The following is a 21,635-nucleotide window of genomic DNA, read 5'->3' on the forward strand; positions in this document are numbered from 1 at the left end:
TGTATTAAAAGAATATATGATATTAATTAAATTAAAATAACTTAATTTTCTATAAAAAATATAAAATAAAACATTATTCATTTGAAAAATAAAAATAATGTATTAAAATAAGATATGATATTAATTAAATTAAAATAACTTAATTTTATATAAAAAATATAAAATAAAACATTATTCATTTGAATAATTAGCTTTAAAATACTCATTTGTACTCCTATCCTAATTCCTTTTCCATTCTTAAAATTCGGGTCAAAACTTGATAGGTCTTATTTTTAGTTTCATTTCTCCAATATGATTTTGAGGAGATGTGTAAGAGAGGTGGTTTTTGACATCCTTCTATAATCTTATGATAGTCTTTATGGAGATCATTTTATTAAAAAAAGACATTTTTCCTATAATGTTATGATAGTCTTTATGGAGATCATTTTATTAAAAAAAAACCTAAGGCAAGGAAATAAGCCACATGTAATGAGTACCAAAGAATGAAGAAAGCCACACCCAAAGATGAAATGCTCCTGCAACCTCAATTGGCCAATCCATCCACCATTAAAAAAAAATACATAAGTGTGCACTGATTACTTGACAAAGTGGGTTAAGACGAAGACAGTCAAAGCAAAGCAGCAACTTAGCATAAAGTGGCAGAATTTTTAAAAGAGAACATCTTCTATAAATTTGCGTATCCAAGGGAGCTAGTCACTAATCAAGGAGCACAGTTCACATCCAATTTGATTGCCAATTTGATTGATCTTTGATGGCATGGAATTCTATCGCAAAGGCGGTTCATATGCGCGCTGTTCAAGTGTTCGAACTACAAGTATCGAGTTATGATTTACCCAATTGGAATATATTTGACTAAACCACCACCTATCTCTCACATATATTGAAGAACCTGTAACCTTAGACATTTAAATTCTCTGCTATAGGCTCTGGAAAATGGGGGGCGATGTGTATTTTGTGGATCAGGGTGCTCACATTGCATTAGATAATGGAATTGTGCGAGTCACCATATCAAAACCAGCGGGGATAATTACAGGCATACGTTATGGAGGGCTTGACAATTTGCTCGAAATTCTCAACAAAGAAACGAACAGAGGGTCGTTTATTTTCAATCTATTTCTATTTCCGCATTTATTTATTTATATCCCTACCGATGTCATAGCATCTGCTTAACTATTTTTAGTTTTGCAGATACTGGGATCTCAATTGGAACGAGCCAGGAGGGAAGGATACGTTTGATGTGTAAGTAAAATTAGGCAAATTTGTCGAATATTTCGTTATGCAATGGTAAATGGGGGTTATCCCGAGTAATTCAAGGCAATGTCTGAATTTTCAGATCATCGGGTGACTAAACACATGTTTTGCATGAAAACTACATGGTTTTTGTTTTTGTTTTTAGAGTGTGCCAGTGATTTTACGTGGAGAGTGTGTACAACTTGGTATAATTAGAGCAGGTAGTATAACAGGTTAAGAGATGACGAGAACTTTGAAAATGAGCCTTTAATACTTATGCAACTATTGTGAATTCCCTTGTCTAAAATTTGATGAGAATTAAAGCCAGCAATTACCCAAGATGGTTCAATGATTTTTTTTTACTTTTTGTTTTGTTTGCTTGTTTTATGTTCTTTTTAAAAAAATATTAAATTGAAGAGCCAAAAATTTGATCAAGCATAACTGCCAAAGGCAAATCTTCCCTTCTCAAATTGCTGGGGTTACTGATCCGCTGATCTCAGGTTTGATGTCGGCTGCAGATTGATCTTTTGGTTTGATACGGTTGCTACTTTGGTTTACTCGCCTTTATGGCTAATTTTGAATGCTTTCTCTGAAAACTTTTTATGCGGGCCAGGTAGCATGTTATATTTTGGACTTGATCTAGGGCAATTTTGATGATTTTTAAGGCATTTATTGCCGACAAATTGTGCTAGTGGTGGTCACCCTAATAACCCTTTTATGTTGTATGTAATGCCTTGTATGTGCATAATACTTATGTTTAATAGTAAAAGGTGCATTTTCTACAATAGTAAATGCTGAAGGTATTGGCATAAATTCAGCCCTCAATTGATGTTTTCCAAAATGAGGTTGTCTTGGTCATAATATGTTTCAGACCACTTGGCATGATGGTATGAGTTGAATCCGTACATGCTCAAGCACCATCGATATATGATGATCAAGCCTAACAATATCCATTCAATACACAATTCCACCTTTAGATACACACTATATAACCAGAAAAACCTCCGATGGAGACCTCCTTAGTGATTAGCTCTAAGTGTAGACCTGGTGGCTCTAATTTGACTTTGCCACCTTACCAAGTAGCTGGGATTCACCTTATTTTATCCAGCATGCTTTTCTCTTTTGTCCTATCTTCTCCAAGTGGGGTGCTTTCCTCCTTTTCGGTATGCTTTCTAAAGCAAGGTCAAATTTATTCTTGATTCTCCTCCCTTCTTATCTTCTCTTGGCTATAAATAAGAGTGCAAGAAAAGGAGACAACCATTGATGTCTTCATGTTTGCCTCTTCTTGCTCCCTCTCTTTTCACTGGAGATTTAGATGTTTGAGTAAACACTTGTACTATTGTACTGGTTGAGTTTCCAACATGCACTACCCTAGTTATACTTTGACTTGTGTGAGGAAATTGTAAGTCTTGGTGTGATTACTTCTATCCCTTATGATCCTTGAGCACGTTGATATTTGTCCAACTTGCTTGGAACTTTGTTCTTTTTATGACTCCCAGTTATGAAGATCCAATCAACATCTTTTGGCAACCAATGGAAGCATACCCGTGTATAAGAACTCTATCTAGTTTGCCTACGTGGTTCTCAGTTAAATGTTTAATTCTCAAATACATGAACTTGTGACATTCAAATAATCTAATTTGCTTCAAATATTTTCTATTTCATTCATTGCATTAGCCAAGGACAAGGTAATGATCGCCTAAAAAGCATAGTTGCTTTTTAAGCTCGGAAAAAGTGCATTAAATACCATTAACTTTTTGAACTTAATTGAAGATTCGCGAGAGGAATACCTAAAACCAATTGTAAAACATTGATTTCAAGTTCACATTTTAAGGCCAATTAGTTCATTGTTCTGCAACTTTAATTGCAGGGCAAAGCATAGCGAATTAATAAATTGCAGATTTGTTTTCGCATAAATAATTATAAATTTGAGCAGAACACTAAGATTTAATTGCAGATTTAAGGTGTTACATAGCCCCAAAAGGTCATAATTGAAGCCTTGAATATAATATTCCTAACTAGGAAATATCAGTGAATATCAAATGCATGCACTAAGCTACAACAAAATAAAATACTGATAACACAAATCACAATCAGTAAACACAGTGAATGGAGACAAATATCTGAGCCATGGTATTAATTTGGAAAATATAAGTACATCAGTAGTAGAAATGGAACCTGGGCTTGCTACTGCCAGCTATGGCAAAACCCAGGTGTCAATACAATATATCAAAGTGCCAGAAAGATCCTCAAAAAGAATTGCACACTGCCTAGAAGAACTGCTGCTGTTGGCTGGAATCAACCCTGTGTTTTGGCGCCCTAGAGTGCTCAGAAAATTCGGCCAAATTAATTGGAGCCTCCCCACATGAAACCCACAAAAGCCCAGAAAGGCTTTGCACTGAATCCAACATGCCCCAGTGACCCCAAGAAGTGTGTGTAGGAAGAATCTGCTGAAGAATGGCTCCAATCACTATTAGGATCTCTCCTCCTACCCCGACAATTCTCTACTCCAATTCTTCTGCTTTCTATGACTGTGCAGAGTATGCTTAGTAAACCTCTGCATAGGCCCAGACTTGGGCAATTCGGCCCTCCAAAATGCAACACCCTCAGCCCTGCAAAATACAAAAAGGGAAACTCGCCTTTCCATTGGATGAATCTCTGCAAAATCTCCTGTCCAGACTCCACTTCATGCTGGTTCTATTCAACCCCGTGAGTTCCTCTTTGCGCCTTAGGAAAAAGCACGCTCCAGCTGATGATTGGACTGCGAAATAACTCCTCAAATGCATGGAACAATCTTCCTTCTTCTCTCCTAGGGTGACACTCAAAGTTCACCGAAGGTAGAGGTGGAATCCCTGCTTGGAAATTCCTTGTGCTAAGCAGCATTGGTTGACTTGGCTGAACAACTCAAGCAAACCCAAGTTCAAATGTCAAATTGTCAAAAGATCCCAAAATGAGGCCCTCCTCTTCCAATTACAGTTGCTGCTCCCTTATCTCCTTGCAGGCTCCACTAGTTCGAGCTCTTTCCTTTCCCTTCTTTGTTCAATTTTTCCGAAGGGGTTTGAATTCCCCTTTTTGGGTGCCCCCCACATTCCACTACCAAATTAGTTTTATTTTTTCTCCTATGTTTGTAGCCTCCTTTTCTCCAAAAATTAAGTGGAGTTTCCTCAACCCACTTTTCCTAAGTTTTCATGCCAAATATTTTCTTAACGCCAAAAGTGCAAAAATAGAAGTTTACTTAGCAATTTTTTTTAGCGGGGACTGTTGAGTTCCAAAACTACCTTTCCCTTAGCTACTTTTCTCATCCTTCCTTCTCTGTTTTTCCATGAAAAATGCATCCTTATCATCAAAAACCATTATACATTGCCTCAAGGAGTATATTTCAGTGATTTACATGTTATACTGTTATGTTTGCTATTTGAATAAGTTTTTGTCTTTTAGCTACGGAATGCAGCCACATTCTGTAGCTAATCAGCTGTTCCGCAGCTACTTCCATGCTTTTGTAGGTTCCAGGTGTCAAGAGGGGAAAATGACTACATGGGTAGCTTGGAAAACAACAGGGCATGGATTGTATCTTATTCATCTAACCTAGATCGACAAGGAAGACTCCGGTCAAAGGGAAGTCAAACATAGAAACCTATGGCAAACAAGACTCTGTTTTGCACACGTTTCTTAATGATGGGATCCGAAGCAGTTTCCTGAGGCCACGGACTTCATCTGCCACCTGCGCAAACAGAATCCAACAACCATTACCATAAGATTTATGTTTCCAAGCAACCAAGGACAAGAATTCCGCATACTTGCCTGCCTACGTGTTTTGCTGTAGCTTATTTCTCTCTTTAAAACAGTTGTATAATTCTCTATAAATACTTGTGTGAAGAACGCAGAACAAGTTTCGCTTTTTGCTTATGTATTAAGTTCAGATTTCCGCTCTGTAGTTCGAAGAACTCATTCTCTGTTTTAATATAAAGACTTTGTTTCATGGATACCTGAAGTGTTGTTGGAGTGTTGATTAAGTGCTTATAATCCGAGACCTTTGCAGAGGGCCCCTGCGTTGGTTAAGGTTACATTTTACATTTTATTTTGTCTTTCATAGTTAACTGTAAATTCACTGTGTTTTTCCATGATGTTTATAACCATTTTCTAACTCTGTTCATAATGCAGCTTGTGTCATCTTCTTACTAACTCATAATAGTTTTATCTCAGCATATAATAGTTCTTTTGTTTCACTACTTTTTAGTCTCTCACGAGTAGCTTGAAGTTGATGTCAGTAGCGTAGATTGATTCATTTCATTTGCTATTCATTAGTTTTTAGATTTTGAATTAAACTGGTCAATGCCATTTTATTGTTAGTTTAGTAACTCATGTTGTAAGTGAATGTTTCCAAAAGCCCTTTCAGCTGATGGTTCATCTTAAAACTAAGTGGTGAAATATTTCATCTATGAATGAGTCTTTCTCTGCATTTTTATGTTTATTTTTTCTTAGAACAATGAAGTATGAAATCCCTCAAAATGCTATCACAAGGAGGTTGTTCTCCCAAAATTGTGTAGCAGAGCGACAAAGCACTTCATTTAGCTGTTATAGTAGATTAGTTGCAATTTCACTTTCAGTCTTAGTCTTTCATTTAATTTCATTGCAATTTCATTTTCAATTTTAGTTTCTCTTAGAACAATGGAGTATTGAATCCCTCAAATGCTATCACAAGGAGGTTGTTCTCCCAAAATTGTGTAGCAGAGTGACAAAGCACTTCATTTAGTTATAGTAGACTAGTTGCAATTTCATTTTCAGTCATAGTTTTTCATTTAGTTTTGTTGTAATTTCATTTTCAGTTTTTCATCAAGTTTTGATTCCGCAATAGACTAGACAGTAGTTGTAATCTCATTTTCAGTATTTCATTTTTGGTTCATCATAAGTAGCTGCCATCTCATTTTCAGTGTTTAATATCTCATTTAAGCTTTGGTTTTGTAATTGATTGGATAGTAGTCTTAAGTCCTTTTAGTTCATGTTTTGGAAACATCATAATAGCAAGAAGAGAAACTCTATTTTCATTTTCTTGGTTAAAACTTTACTTCCAAATCTGGCCTATAGCACTTTTAGCTCTCATTTCATTTCTCTAGATTCTTAGCAGCAGTAGATTTAAGATTTTGTTAAGTACACTGCAGAACATTAGGAATTAAAAGATCAAACCCCCAAAACAACATAAAACTCAAAAATAGTGAGGTAAGAAGGGTCATCTAGCACATATAGTGCACTACACTTCATCAGTTTACGATACCCGGATTGATAATTTATGTAGAGCAATTTAGGACACTAAATTGACCAAACATTTTGGCGCCGTTGCCGAGGAAGTGTAACTAGGTAGCCTTATCTCTTACATTCATAAAAAAAAAACAACAAAACAAAACAATGACATGCATAGAGAGAGATTCTAGGGGTAGATTTATAGCTAGGGGCAGAAGTTCAATTCCCACAACTCCACCTACTCCACCAAGAATTAGAAAAGACACACCTCCATCCTAGACTCATACTCCCAGCCATAGGATTCCTGGAATTCAAGGGGCAGAAACTCAATCAGAAGATTCTCCTACATCATCCACCAAAACAGTCCTAGGAGAGAAGACCTTTTTCACCTCCATAGGGGAGCCTATTGTAGTTGAAGAACTAGGAATACCCGGTGAGGAAGAAAAAGTAGGAACTCCCTCTCATAGTCCATTGATAGAAGAACCAGAGGAAGAGGGAATAACCTTGCAGGTTGAGCCCTATACTGACTCTGAAGAAATTGTAATGGAAGAAGAAGAACAAGATGGAGAATTCTCACTGTTTGGAGGAGGGCGTAGAGGGAGAGGTAGAGGAAACAATGGAGGAGGTAGAGGTAATAATGGAGGAGGCAGAGGAAATAGGGAAGTAGATAACTCATTTGGATTCCCTATAGTGGATGAGGAAACACATACCACAATGAAAAACATTTCACCATTTGTCCTCCCAAATTTTTATGGGTTAAGAAGTGAGGACCCTGAAACATTTTTATTTGAGTTTGAAGTCTTATGCAGAACCTATGACTATCTAGAAGACTCCCAAGAACTCAAATTGTTCCCTTCTGTTAGTGTCAGTCTTTCCAGCCTTCCTCCAGTGATCAAATATGCTCTTACAAAGTGATTTTGGAGTGTCAAGGTCAAATTTTGTCATTTCAGTAAGTCTTCAAGCAAAATTTGGTCACTAGGCATTAGGTTTAGGGTTTGCTTTAACTCCTTCTAAAGTCGTCAAAATGTCGGTCCATGTCATTATTCAGCTGAGTCTATCATCATTCATAGGGTTGTCATTATCATCTCAGTGTCTAATGAGTCATTGTACACCTTGTTCATGCTTCAGTTGTGCCTTGGCAAGGTCATTTCCCTCTCCTAGGGTTTTGAAGGCAATTTCTCTTGGGCGGCTAAATAATCGGCAAAACTCATATCCTGATGTTCATACACCTTCCCTTATCCTTAAAGTACCTTATCAAACACTTCCCAACACTCAGATCCCCCAAATTCCTCATTTTTTCACAAACCCTAGTTTCTAGCTACAACCTGGCAATTTTCTAGGTTGGGCCTGTGTTTTGCCCTTTTGGACCCCTTCCCCTCACTCAATCTCTGAGATTCCACTTTCCCCTGCTTCCTAACATCCCTCCCTACTTCCAAAAATTTCTCCAAGAATTTAGAAGCCCCCTATCCCCTTCATTTCGCTCCATTTCGACAAAATTCCTTGTTTCACACATCGGGACAAGTCGCACTCAAATGATGTTCCAGAGCAATAAAAGATGAATTTTGGAAAACTGAGAGAGGTTTTTGTCCACAACATGCCAAAGAAGAAAAACCTCCTTCACTTTTTGCACAGGTGTCATGGTTTTAGAGAAATGTCAAAATTACAATCGCCGGATCCAAGGCGGTTGGCCAAGGCACAAAAAAGGAAAAAGAAGACCAATCCACTCCGTATCTTGGCTGAGGCTTCACTCAAGGATCATGGCACTCAATAGCCTAGCCACAGCTCAAATCCCAAAAAATTTTGAGAATTTTGGGTAATTTTGGCAATTTTTGGAAATTTACAGGTTTTGGCTCCTCAACGGGTCTCACCCCCGGTGAGACCCTTTGTCATGGCAGCTCCTTTTTACAAAAACTCAGCATTTCTAGATTTGTCATGCAAAGTTACATATGCCCATGGATGGACTTGAGTTTTTATGGAGTTTTGGGCCTCCAAAAGGTCAAAATACATGAAAAATTTGACTTTCTGCCACTTTTTTGAACTGCAGAAAGCTGTCTTGGGAGAATTGGTTTTTGACAGGGCAAATGAACTCCAAATTCAAAAATTCCAGTTGGGTTGGAAAGTAGACTCAAATACCTTTCCAACGAGCTATCCTGCACCTGATTCTGACACCGGGAAGTGCCTCAAACAGAGCTCCCAATGTGCGCGACCCGTTGAGCAGGGGTGCACGACCCGTTGAGCAGACTTTGCCAGATTTCACTGTATAGCTCGGAAAAGCACAGTTTGACTTGGTTTGACTTTTTGAGGTTGAAGATGATTATTTTTGATGTAATTTTTGTAACTCTAAGACACTTTTACCCTTTTGTAACACTTCTAGAAGATTCATTCATGTCAAGGGTAAATATTTAATGAATGGATTGGTTTCCTAGCTTATAGAGGCAAGTTGTTTTGACTGCCTAGATTTTAGTGCTCAGTTTAGAATTAGTTGAAACAGCTCCTAGAAGGATGAGCTCGACCCCTAGAGGCAAGGGAAGAGGTTGGCTTGCCTATATTATGTATTTTCTTAATCATTTTCAGGGGTTGGAAGGTTGGACTCTTGAGGGAGAAGCTATCATTGTATTATTCACTGTATCTCTGCAATTTTTGGCTAAGGAAGACCAGGGTTTTGCAGTCCTCTTTGGGATTCTTGTGGACTCATGTGTTGATGGTGTGTTTCTCAATGTTCTTGTAAGCTTGTTATGTGATTCATTTCCTTTCTTTACTTCTGCACATTAAACAAATGAAGTGTTAAAGTAAGAATTCATGCTTGCCATGCTCTGCTTTTAAGTTTGTTTAATTTCAATGTTTTCTACTGTCTAAAGGGAATTCAAAGTCATTTTTTGCTCTCTTTAGCTCCTCATCTTTCATTCCTGATCATCCATCTCAAGTTAAGGCATCAATACTGTTTCCTACCTCGCCCCAAGGAACCCCCTGCAGAAACTGTGTCCAATCCCCGCACCCAAAATTGCAATTCCTCAATTTGCCACCAAAAACCCAAAAAACCCCAAATCAACCTTTTTAATCAGTTTACTAGCCTAATATCAGTGTTACCTTGTTGGTCATCTCATCCCATTGAAGATCTACCGAGATTGACCGGAGAGACCCTTCTCCTGCCCCGTAGGGCTAGCTATGAGGCTAAATGGTTTGATGTAGCCTTGAGGTTTGCCTTTCTCAGCCTGAGGTGAAATTTCAAGCGCTAACACCTTCAACACTAAAAGGGGCTGCTTTGAAATGGTTTATGGGGTTAGTCACTTAATCCATTAGAACTTGGAATGACATGAAACAAACATTTTTGGATAGATACTTGGATTATTGTATGCCTACCAATCATAAAGATGAGGTGTTCAAAATGATACAAAAAGAAGATGAAAACTTAGAGGATTTGCTTGAGACATTCAACTATAATTTGAAAAGAGCAAAAATGATCAATTTAGATGAAGAAACTTTGAAAGCTCTTTTGTTAAAAGTCATCAGAGATGAATGGATAGATATCCTTAACATGATGGGGAAGGGAGATATCTCTCAACTTCCATTGAGTGACATAGCAGAACTATGTGTTCATCTCTCAAGAGGGAAATCTAAAACCGGGAAAGGGCCGAGAGATCCTTCTCTTGTTAGAGCAAACAAATCTGCAACTGGATCTGTAAGTAGGGCAGAAATTGGCAATATGCTTGATGAGTTTAAAATTGAAATTTTAGGGAGCCTTAGTGAGCAACTAGACACCCTTAAAATTCAAAACAAGCAGAAAACATAGGCTGATGCTTTAGCCATCTTTTGTCCAAAATGTAGAAAGAAACATGCTCTAAGGGAATGCCCTTTAGATGCAAAAATTGTAGAAACTTGTATGATTTGTTCAGAAAGTCATGAGACCAAGGGTTGTCCCTCAATCCCAGGTCTTAAGGCTGTCTTTCAAGAGGAAACAGTCCCAAATCCTGCAAAACCTCTTTGTTTTGTTGCAAGAAGACCTTGGCAAGGGCCACAAAATCAAGGATTTAACAATCCAATGTATTTTCAGCCCCCACCAAACTGGAATTCTTGGCAGCAACCTTGGCCTCAACCTCAATCTCAGTATCAATCTCAACTGTGGGCACAAGGGGTACAAAATCCTTATGGGAGATTTGCTCAATATTATCAATATCCTCCATCTTATCAGAGCTATCCTCCCCCACAAAATCAGCAGCAAAATCAACAACCTCAACTTCCAAATCAAAACCCTCAACTTTCATTGCCATTTCCACAACAGCCTCCACAACAAAGTCAAAATCCTCAACTCTTGCTTCCATTTCAACAAAAACCAAATCAGTTACTTGCCCAACCATTGCCAAACCCCAATAATAAAAACCCTCAGAATGCTTACATGGTAGAAGGACAACAATTTTCAACTTACATGATTACTCCTCTAGATCTTAATGATGTTCAACGTAGCTTTGGTAGGATATTAGAAAAGGAAAAACCTTCTATAGTCATTCAAGAACAAGACACTTCTGAGGAGGATTCTCTGAAATCAATAAAAGTTTTGAGGGAACATCCCTCCAAAACCAAAACATTGAAAAGAAAAACAAAAAGAATCAATAAACACAACTCCTATCATTGAGCAACTAGCATCTACTTCTACACCTCCTTTTCCTGAGAGATTACAAATTGATAGAGGGGTAGAAAAACAGATCTTGTTGCCCAATTATGATTTTCTAGATGAATTGAAGAATGTTTGTATCAAAATTCCTTTGTTATAAGCTATTAGAGAAATTCCTATTCTAGCCAAGACAATAAAGGAGTTGAGCATCAAAAGACCAGGGAGAAAACCAAGAGAAATAAAAATAATTCACCTGGTAGGAAAGATAACAGATATCATGATGGGAAAGATTGCCATGCAGAAATATGTGGATCCAGGAAGTCCAATTGTCAAGACACATATAAATGGGATTGAAATTCCAAACACATTGATTTAGGGACAACAATAAACATTATGAGTAGACAAACTATGGAGCAACTTAAACTTCCTAACCTTCTTTACGCACCTACTTTACTGCAACCTGCAGATAGATCAGTAATCGAACCAGATGGTGTGCTAGAAGACATTTCAGTATCCTTAGATTCTTGGAATATCCTGTTGATTTCATGATTTTAACTCCCAAGAATAATCTAGGAGGACACCCACTCATATTAGGAAGACCTTGGCTGGCCACAATTGATGCTTTTATTAGTTGTAGATCTGGTGACATGTAAATTTTTGATGGTAATTCAAAAAAGAAATTTACTTTGTATCCTCCAACAAAAGAAATCACAGAAATAGATGACAAAGAATGGATCAATGAAGAAGATGATATTCAACCTCTCTTTACTATGTCAGAAATTAGTGAAGATAGTCCAATTTTAAACACATTGGAAAATTTTGAAACATCTTCAGAATATGATTATGCACAATTCTAGGAAAAATCTAATGTTGAATACTTGTCATCTAGGCAGATGTCTCTCTATTCTATGGAAGAGTTTGGTAGCTCTACAATTGAAATTTTTCCAGGTAGGACATTGGACATAAACAAAATCTTGAAGAAACTACAACAAGAAAAGCTAACCAAAATATTACAAAAACATTCTGCTGCATTTGCATGGGAGTATACCGACATGAAAGGAATTGATCCTAAGACTTGTATCCATCATATCTATATTGAGGAAAACAATAGACCAATCAGACAACCTCAAAGAAGAATGAATTCAAATCTTAGGGAAATTGTGAAAAAACAAAAATTACTCAATGTAAACTTAATTTACCCAATTTCAGATAGCCAATGGGTTTCTTCTTTGGTAATTATGCCTAAAAAGAATGGTAAATGGAGGGTGTGCATTGATTACCGAGAATTGAATAAAGCAACCTTGAAAGATCACTTTCATTTTCCCTTCATAGATCAAGTGTTAAATACATTAGCAGGTAAAAACTATTTCTCATTCTTGGATGGTTTTAGTGGTTATAATCAAATTCAGGTAGCACCTGAAGATCAGGATAAAACCACATTTACTTGTCCATGGGGAACTTTTGCCTACCGAGTACTTCCTTTTGGGTTATGTAATGCACCTGCAACATTCCAAAGAGCAGTACTAGGAATTTTTTCTGATCTAATACATAATTGTGTAGAGGTATATATGGATGATTTTACAGTTTATGATAACACATTTGAAGAGGCTTTGGAAAATTTGGAAAAAGTCCTTAAAAGATGTAAAGAAACAAACATTTCACTAAGCCATGAAAAATGCTTTATGATGTTTACAGAAGGTATTGTTTTAGGACATCACATTTCAGGAGATGGGATTAAAGCAGTGTTGTTAAAATCGCGATAAAATCGCGATTTTATCGGAAAATCGCGATTTTTTCGCAAAACCGATTTTATCACGATTTTTATCCATAAAAATGGACATTTTTTTTATACGCGAGTTTTTCAAAAAATCGCGATTTTTTCGAAAAAATCGCGATTTTTTGGGTAAAAATCGCAGGGCACGGGGGCAGCGGGCGTTTTATATGGAAAATCGATTTTTTTTTTAGTTCATTGTGCTGTCCGCGCGGAGGAGGAGGAGAAGAAGTGAGGGAGAGGAGCTGAAGGGTTGCCGTCGGATTTGGGAGCGAATCCAAGCGTTTTTAGGAGGAATCCAAGCCAAGATCACCAATTTGTCCATAAACCAGGTATGTAGATTAATTTTTTTTTGTTTTGCTTCTATAAAAACTTTGTTTTTCATTGTTTTTAAAGAATTTTTGGAAATTTTTCATTGATTTGGGATGGGTTATTTGTTATGACTATGAGAACCAATTTTTTATTTTTATTTTCTCATTTTTTTTAAACATTGTTTATTTTTTTTGAATTTTCATTGTTTTTTGGCATTTGCCATTGGCATTTGGTTGGGTAACTTGGGTTTGGAAATTGGGATTTTGGAAATAATTAACTTGTAATTTTGTAAATGCTAAATTGTAATTTGTATTATGTAATCCTAAATTCTTATTTCCTAATCCTTATTTTTCCATAGGTTTGCAAATTCAAAATTCAAAAACAAACATGCCAAGGAAATTGGATCCTTTCTGGGAATATGGTGACCCTAAAACTCCGAATGATAGACAAAACTTGTATTGCAAGTTGTGTGGAAAGGAGATATTCGGGGGGGTGTACAGGTTGAAGTTCCACCTTGCACAAATCCCTGGACGTGATGTGGTGCCCTGTCCTAATACAAATGCTGAAATTATCCGAAAAGCCATGAGAGCATTGGGAGAATTAGAGCACTCTAAAGAGGCCAAAGAAGAACTCAAAAGGCAACTAAAAAGGTCAGCTGAAGGAAGTGGGCCAAGTGGCACTGGTTCTACTGCAGCGTCAGTCAATCCGGTAGCTGCATCATCATTTTTTGTTCCTCGAACCACACCTGGTGCACAACCAACTATCGGTTCAATGCTAAAAAGAACTGAAAAAGAACAAGCTGACAAGTTGATGACAAAATTTCTCCTCTGGAGTGATATTCCTTTCAGCATTGTAAGGAATAATCCATTTTTCCAACCTACTGTTGATGCTATTGCCAGTGTTGGCTCGGGGTACAAAATCCCTTCTCTTCATGATTTCAGAGGCCGGCTTCTTCAAGATGAAAAGCGTGACTGCACCCAAAGATTGGAGGATTTTAGGGAATCCTGGGCACAAACAGGATGCACTGTTATGTCAGATGGTTGGACTGACCAAAAAGGGAGAACCCTTATAAACTTCTTGGTTAGTTGTCCCAGGGGGACTATGTTTATCAAATCTGTTGATGCAACTCATCAAATCAAAGATGCAAAAAATTTATGTGATTTGCTGGATGTGTTTATTTTGGAGGTGGGTGCAGAAAATGTTGTCCAAGTCATAACGGACAACGCTGCAAATTATGTTGCTGCTGGTAGAATGCTTATGGACAGGCATCCTACTTTATTTTGGACACCTTGTGCTGCCCATTGTATTGATTTGATGTTAGAGGACATAGGGAAAATTCCCTTTGTCAAAGAGACTGTTGACTCATCAAAAAGCATCACAAAATTTATTTACAATCACACATCTGTGCTTAGCTTGATGAGAAAATGCACCAACAACAAAGAGTTGGTGCGCCCCGCCATTACACGGTTTGCGACGAGTTTCATATCTCTTCAATCCCTCTTGAAATCTATGTGGGATTTGAAGAGAATGTTTGTTTCAGAGGAGTGGCGTTCTTCGCCAATGAGCCGCAAACCAGAAGGAGAGGCCGTCTGCAGACTTGTTTCATACCAAGAAGACTTCTGGGCGGGAGTGCAGGAGGTGTGCGCTGTCACTGAACCTTTGGTAAAGGTTCTTCGGTTGGTAGATGGTGAGAAGCCCGCAATGGGCTATTTGTATGAAGCCATGGACAGGGCCAAAGAAGCCATTCGGTCCTACTATGATGACAAGGGAGATGATGGGTTCCAGAGACAACTCCTTCTATGGAACGTCATTGATGAGCGATGGAACAACACACTCCATCGTCCCATTCATGCTGCTGGGCTTTTCCTGAACCCTACATTTTCTTATGCATGTGGGTTTGATTTTGATGCTGAGATCATGGATGGATTATTAACCTGTGTCCAGAAGATGGTGAGAACTCCAGAACAACGTATGGAGATCTCTAAACAAATTGAGACGTATAAGATGTCAGGTGGCACATTTGGCTTTGATATGGCTATCTTTGATAGGACGGCCAAAATGCCAGGTATTTTTTAGTTTGTAACTTTGTTTCAATTTCATTGTCTCTTCAAATTCCATTTTTTTCTTATGTTTATTTGTAATTTTGTTGTAGCCGCATGGTGGAAGATGTATGGTGGCAGAGTACCCCTTTTGCAAAAGCTTGCCATACGCATCCTCAGCCAAACATGCAGCTCCTCGGGATGTGAGCGCAATTGGAGTGTATTTGAAAAAATACACAACAAGAAGCGCAATAGGTTAACAACTTAACACTTAAACATTTAAAATATTGCAAATTTCCAAATAAATTTTTGAATTCATTAAACAATATTTTTTTTTATAATATTAATTATTAATTATTATTTCATGAACTTTGTACAGGTTGGAGTCCCGTAGACTTAATGACATGGTCTATGTCTACTACAATCTTCGATTGTGGGTGAGGCAACTAGAGAAGACACCTGATATGGATGCCATCTCATTGGATGAGATTGACACCACTGCTGAATGGAGGGTTGAGACCGAGAGGCCTCTCATGGATCCCACTGAGGATTGGTTAGTGCAGGATGAAGGGGAGGAGGAGGGGGAGGAGGAGGAGGAGGAGCAGGAGGAGGAGGAGTTGGAGGAGCAGGAGGAGGAGGTGACACCGCCTACCCGGGCTACCACTAGAGGACGTGGTCTCTGTCTACCTACAGTAGCTGCTACTTCTACAGCTACTTCTTCAGCTTCTAGAGCACGTCAGACTCCACTGCCATTTCCACCACCACAGGCACCAGCATCTTCATCTAGGGGGAAAGGGAAAGCAGTGACATTTTCTCGCAAGAGGGGCAGAGGAAATCAATAGGATTAGAGTCTTAGACTTTCATTTTATTGTATATGACATTATGACATGATGAGATACATTATCATATTTTTTGTTGATATTTTGAGGCTGAGTTGGGACTCAGGACTTACTATTCAGGACATGATTCAATGTTATGTGTGATTTTAGCGCTAGAAATGATATTAAACATCTTATATATTAGTTTTTTTATCATATTTATGTGTCAATGTATTTATTTTATGTTGTAGATGGTTTAGACATTAAAAAAATTGAAAAAAAATGAAAAAAAATGAATATTTTTGTGCCAAACGATTTTTTCCCAATTTTTTCCGATTTTTTCCCGATTTTAACGATTTTTTTCGCTTTTTTCCCGGCGCCGATTAAATCCCGATCGCGCTTTTAACAACATTGGATTAAAGTTGACAAATCTAAAGTTGAAGTCATCTCCAAGTTATCAATTCCAAATTGCCAAAGGGATGTTAGAAGTTTTCTAGGATTTACAGGATACTATAGAAGATTTATAGAAAACTTCACTAAAATAACATCTCCACTCTTCAAATTGCTTACAAAAGATTGTGAATTCAAGTGGAATCCTCATTGCCAACTAGCATTTGAAACTTTGAAAGCAAAAATATCTGGAGCACCTATCTTAAGAGGACCAAATTGTAAACTTCCTTTCCATATTTCTACAGATGCTTCAGATACAACTCTAGGAGTTGTATTGGGACAAAAAGATTTGATTCTTTATGCCATTTACTATACAAGTAAAAATTTGACTCCCATTGAGTTGAATTATACTGTGACTGAAAAAGAATTCTTAGCTGTTGTTCATGCAATTAACAAGTTTAGACACTATATAACAGGCTATGAAACCTTTGTTCATACAGATCACTCTGCAATTAGATATTTGACGAATAAACCTATTACTAATGGCAAGTTACAAGATGGCCTTTAATTTTGCAAGAATTCAACATTGCTGTGCTAGATAGGCCTGGAAAACAAAACACAGTTGCTGTTTTCTTGTCCAGGATTCAGAATATCAAAGAAGACTCTCCAGTTGAAGATAAGTTTCCTGATGAATATCTCTTTGCAGTAACTACTCAAACTCCTTGGTTTGTAGATGTTGCTAGCTACTTGGTTACAGGGAAGTTACCTTCACATTTATTTCCTAGAGAGAAAAGAAAGATTATTCAAGATAGTGCAAGATATTTATGGATCACAAACGAATTGTATAAAATAGGGCCAAATCTTATGATCAGAAGTTGTGTCGGGGAAGATGAAATGCCTGATATTCCCAAAGCATATCATGATGAGCTGTGTGGTGGACACTTTGCTGACAAGAGGACAACCTATAAAATCCTTTCTTTATGATATTATTGGCCATCCATCTTCAAAGATGCTAAAGAATATGTCAGAAGGTGCAACAACTGCCAAAGGGTGGGGAAACCTGCTCCCTCAAATGAAATGTTATTACAACCTCAGGTACTTATCGAACCCTTTGAAAAATGGGCTTTAGACTTTATTGGACCTATTAATCCTCCATCCAAGCAAAAAAAGTATGTATTGGTATGCCCTGATTATGTCACCAAATGGGTAGAAGCCAAAGCATTACTTTTTGCTAACGAAAAATCTGTAGTTAGTTTTCTTTTTGAGGATATTTTTACTCGCTTTGGTGTTCCAAGAGAAATTGTGACAGATCAGGGACCTCAATTCACATCCAACATGATGGAGAAGCTTATGGAGGAGTACAAAATCAAGCATAGGAAATCCACTCCCTATCATCCACAAACAAATGCTCAAGTGGAATCTACAAATAAGGTGATTGAAAGAATCTTTACCAAGACTGTGCATCTACATAGAAGAGATTGGGCAGAAAGGCTTCCTGAAGCCTTATGGGCCTATAGAACTACATGGAGGAACACAACTGGACATACACCCTATGAACTTGTTTATGGGAAACAAGTCCTGTTCCCCATAGAGTTCCAAGTCAAAACTTTCAAGATGGCAGTCCAGTTGGGGATGGATTTATCAGAAGCTCAAAAGCATAGACTGGAGCAATTGAATGAACTTGATGAAATCAGACAAGAGGCTGTTCAAAGGATTGGTCTAGTTCAGCAACAGAGGGCTAAATGGCATGAAAAATACATCAAGGACAAGAAGTTTCAAGAGGGAGATTGGGCACTGTTATTTGATTCAAAATTTAAAGATTTTCAAGGAAAGTTTCAAACTCATTGGCTTGGGCCATATGAGATTGAAAAAGTTTTCAGTAATGGAGCAGTAAGGATCATAACAATAGATGAAAGTCAAACTCCTCTCCTTGTGAATGGTCATAGATTGAAAATTTATCAAAAACCAATCTCAAAGGAGGAGTTCCTCAAGATCTTTCAGAACAATTTTGAAATGAAGTTGGTGAAGAAGAATCTTTCTTCTCCATCAACTTAGTGTTTGTTTTTCCTATCTAAAAAAAAAAAAGAAAAAGGAAAAAAGAAAAAAAGAAAAAAAAGAAAAAATAAAATCAATTGTATAAGGTTGAAAACCAATCACTGATTGGCATGCTTATACAGAAAATACAGGGTGAAAATCAGAAGCTTCTGACACCCTATATTTTCCATTTCCTTTTTCTAAAAAAAAAATGGTGACTCACTTTGCATTCTGCAAAATTCATTGTTTTATCTCATTTTCACTCTGTTTTACTTTTGCCTTTCTTCCATCTCCATTTTTCATTTATCATCTTGTCATATTTTCACTCATACATCCATTTCCATTCCATTCATCCATAAGCCATAATTTGTTCCCACGTTCTGCAGCTGTTTCCGTTCTGTAGCTAATCCTGTTCTGCAGCCAATCTGATTCTGCAACAACAGTTTGATCATCAGTCCAAGCACAAAGAGGCAAGTTCATAATAATATTTCATATGCAAGTAATTGAGGAGAGAACAACTTTTGAAGACCAATCACATCTAAGGACCTGTGGAAGCAAACAACAAGAGATTAGCAAGCGGAAGGTATGGTTCTAAAGGTAAAAACAAAAACTTATTTCAAAAAGCAATACAAAACATAAGTTTGTATAACTCGTATAATCACATGACTCCTTGATTTATCATTATGAGGTTTGATTGCCATGATGATTTCGCGACACCTTCTGTCTTAAATGCCAAACGGTCTAATGATGCAATCTCCGTTTTAAACTCAATGACTCATACTTAATCGGACTTCTCCAGCACACCTATTAAACGGTTAGATTCATGACATAACCTATTTGAATACGACTCTTCAAAACCCTGATTGTTCATTTATTACACCAAGTTTTTCTCTTATACTTCCGCAGCCTTTTTGTGTATACAATCACCCTGTTTTCATATATTTCGTGCATACAAACACTCTGTTACCCTGTGCACACAGTCACTCTGTTTTCATAATCTCTGTGTCTAATAATCACTCTGTTTTTCACACAGTTTACGTGTACAATCACTCCGTTTCATATACCTTGTGCACACTCTGTTTCCACACATTTTATTCATGCAACTACTCTGTTTTCGTATACCTTGTATGTACAGTGGTTTTATCTCATACTCATAGTCGTTTTACTTCCATATATATTCTGTCATTCTGTCCCCATATCCATAGTTATTTTTGTTTCTATATACCAGCTGTTCCACTGTCGTATACATAGTCCTCTTTACGCAGTCACTCCATTTCTCAAACAGTGAAGGGAATTTTGAAGAATAGCAGAGAACAGAGGTGATGGGGCTCATCGTCAGAACTGAACCCATAGGGGTGAAGTACATGGAAGGTTATCCTCAGCTGAAAGGAATGTTACAAAAGGCTGGTTGGTTGAGTTTCATTGAAAAATTCAACGGTTACCATAAAGAAATCACCAAATCTTTTGCCAGATCGTTTGATGGAATGGACGTGGAAATAGGTGACATAAAATTTGCAGTTACCGAGTCCTTTATTGCTGAAGCAACCGAGCTACCAAGGCTAGGAGAGAGGTGGTTCAAGAACAAAGAATTTCATGATGAAACCTGGAAGGTCATTCTCAAAAATCCAAGTATGGACACTTCAGTTTTTAGGAAAGGGATTCCAATCTCTGCACTTAAGAGCAAATGGAGTAGCATGTTATTAATTTTGCAAAAGTTTATTACATGCGAGGGGAGGTTTGGTTCCATGTATGTATATCACATACGACTGTTAATGAATTTTCTTGAAGATGGAACCCTCAATCTCCCATTTTTCTTGTTGAATAGTTTGAGAAGAATGGCCACTAATGTTCAAAAGAAAATTGAAGCAATAGAAACCACTCTTTATCACCATGGACTAGTAAAATTTTTAGTTGAATTTCACTTAAAGAGTGTAGGGGACACATGGGAGGACTTTTTGGTTAGAAACTTCTTCCAAGATGCTCCAGAATTGCCTCAGAGAAGTCCTGCAAAAAGAAGTAGGAGAAGGAAGACCAGTCTCACCATTCAAAACACTCTTGAAACTTCAGCACAGAAAAACAATGAAGAAGAGCCAATCTCTGAAACATTAACAGAGATCAGAAAGCAGACAAAGCAGAGAAGAAAAATGAAAGAAAAGGTTGAGGAAATCCACAAAAATATTCCTGAACCTTCATCATCTAAGGAGGATGAACAACTGCTTTCTAAGAGACTAATCAAAATCAGGGATCAACTCAAGAAAGATAAGGAGAAGGGAAAAAGGAAACAGGTTATAGAGGAAGAAATCATAGGCTCCCAAAGTTTGAGGAGAAGTTCTAGACTCAAGGGAAAAGTGAGGAAAGCAAAATCAAAAGAGAACCAGTTCATATATTTGGAGGAAGAAACTCCAACCCAGTCCCTTGACAATATTCCATATGAGCAAAGCCCACAAAATTCTCCTCCACAAAACTTTGAAAGCAGCCTAAGAAGAGCCTCTCCAGGCATTGATCCAATCCAACAGCAGATTTATGACTACATAGAGTCATTGGAGAAAAAGAGTACATCAGTGGACCCAAGGACTTCATCTAATCCTGAGCAGCGTACCACATCACAAGAGACTTTAACTAGCTCACTTAAACAGGAGATCTATGAGCTAGAAGTTCTAAATAGGCACATCCAAAGAGAAAATGAAGCTTTAAAAGAACAGAACAAGTTGGATAAGATTATCCATGATAACACTATGCTTCACTTGGGTTTATGGCACAAGAAGAACAAAAAACTAAAAAGGAAGAATAAGAAGCTAAACAGGGCACTTATTAACCTCAAGTACAGATTTCTCATGAGGAAGCCTAGGATGGCAGTTGGTGCAAAGAAAAGCAAGAAGAGGTTGGATGTTTTGGCTGAAGTCTCAGAACAAATGCAGTAGGAGGAGGGAGTTCACAATTTTGATTGCATGGGGACATGCAATAGTCTTGCAGTGGGGGTATGTTGAGTTCCAAAACTGCCTTTCCCTTAGCTACTTTTCTCATCCTTCCTTCTCTGTTTTTCCATGAAAAATGCATCCTTATCATCAAAAACCATTATACATTGCCTCAAGGAGTATATTTCAGTGATTTACATGTTATACTGTTATGTTTTCTATTTGAATAAGTTTTTGTCTTTTAGCTACGGAATGCAGCCACATTCTGCAGCTAATCGG

The 21,635-nt window shown here is 37.5% G+C and overlaps 1 protein-coding gene across 2 annotated transcripts in view; it reads left to right on the plus strand.

Annotated features, from left to right (window-relative positions):
• Positions 1-590: 590 nt before the first annotated feature.
• Positions 591-21,635, plus strand: part of LOC149224278 (putative rhamnogalacturonate lyase B) — a 441,880-nt gene continuing 420,835 nt past the window's right edge. For both annotated transcript variants that reach the window (XM_089386060.1, XM_089386061.1), the window contains exons 1-2: positions 591-1,094; positions 1,189-1,239. In XM_089386060.1, coding sequence (XP_089242186.1) covers positions 934-1,094; positions 1,189-1,239 — 212 coding nt within the window. In that variant the 5' untranslated portion in view covers positions 591-933. The remainder of the gene's footprint in view (positions 1,095-1,188; positions 1,240-21,635) is intronic.

Source organism: Pinus tabuliformis, chromosome Q, assembly GCF_031772625.1.
Source record: "Pinus tabuliformis cultivar Carrire ecotype Pingquan chromosome Q, CPIR1, whole genome shotgun sequence".
In the NCBI taxonomy this organism is placed as follows: Eukaryota; Viridiplantae; Streptophyta; class Pinopsida; order Pinales; family Pinaceae; genus Pinus; species Pinus tabuliformis.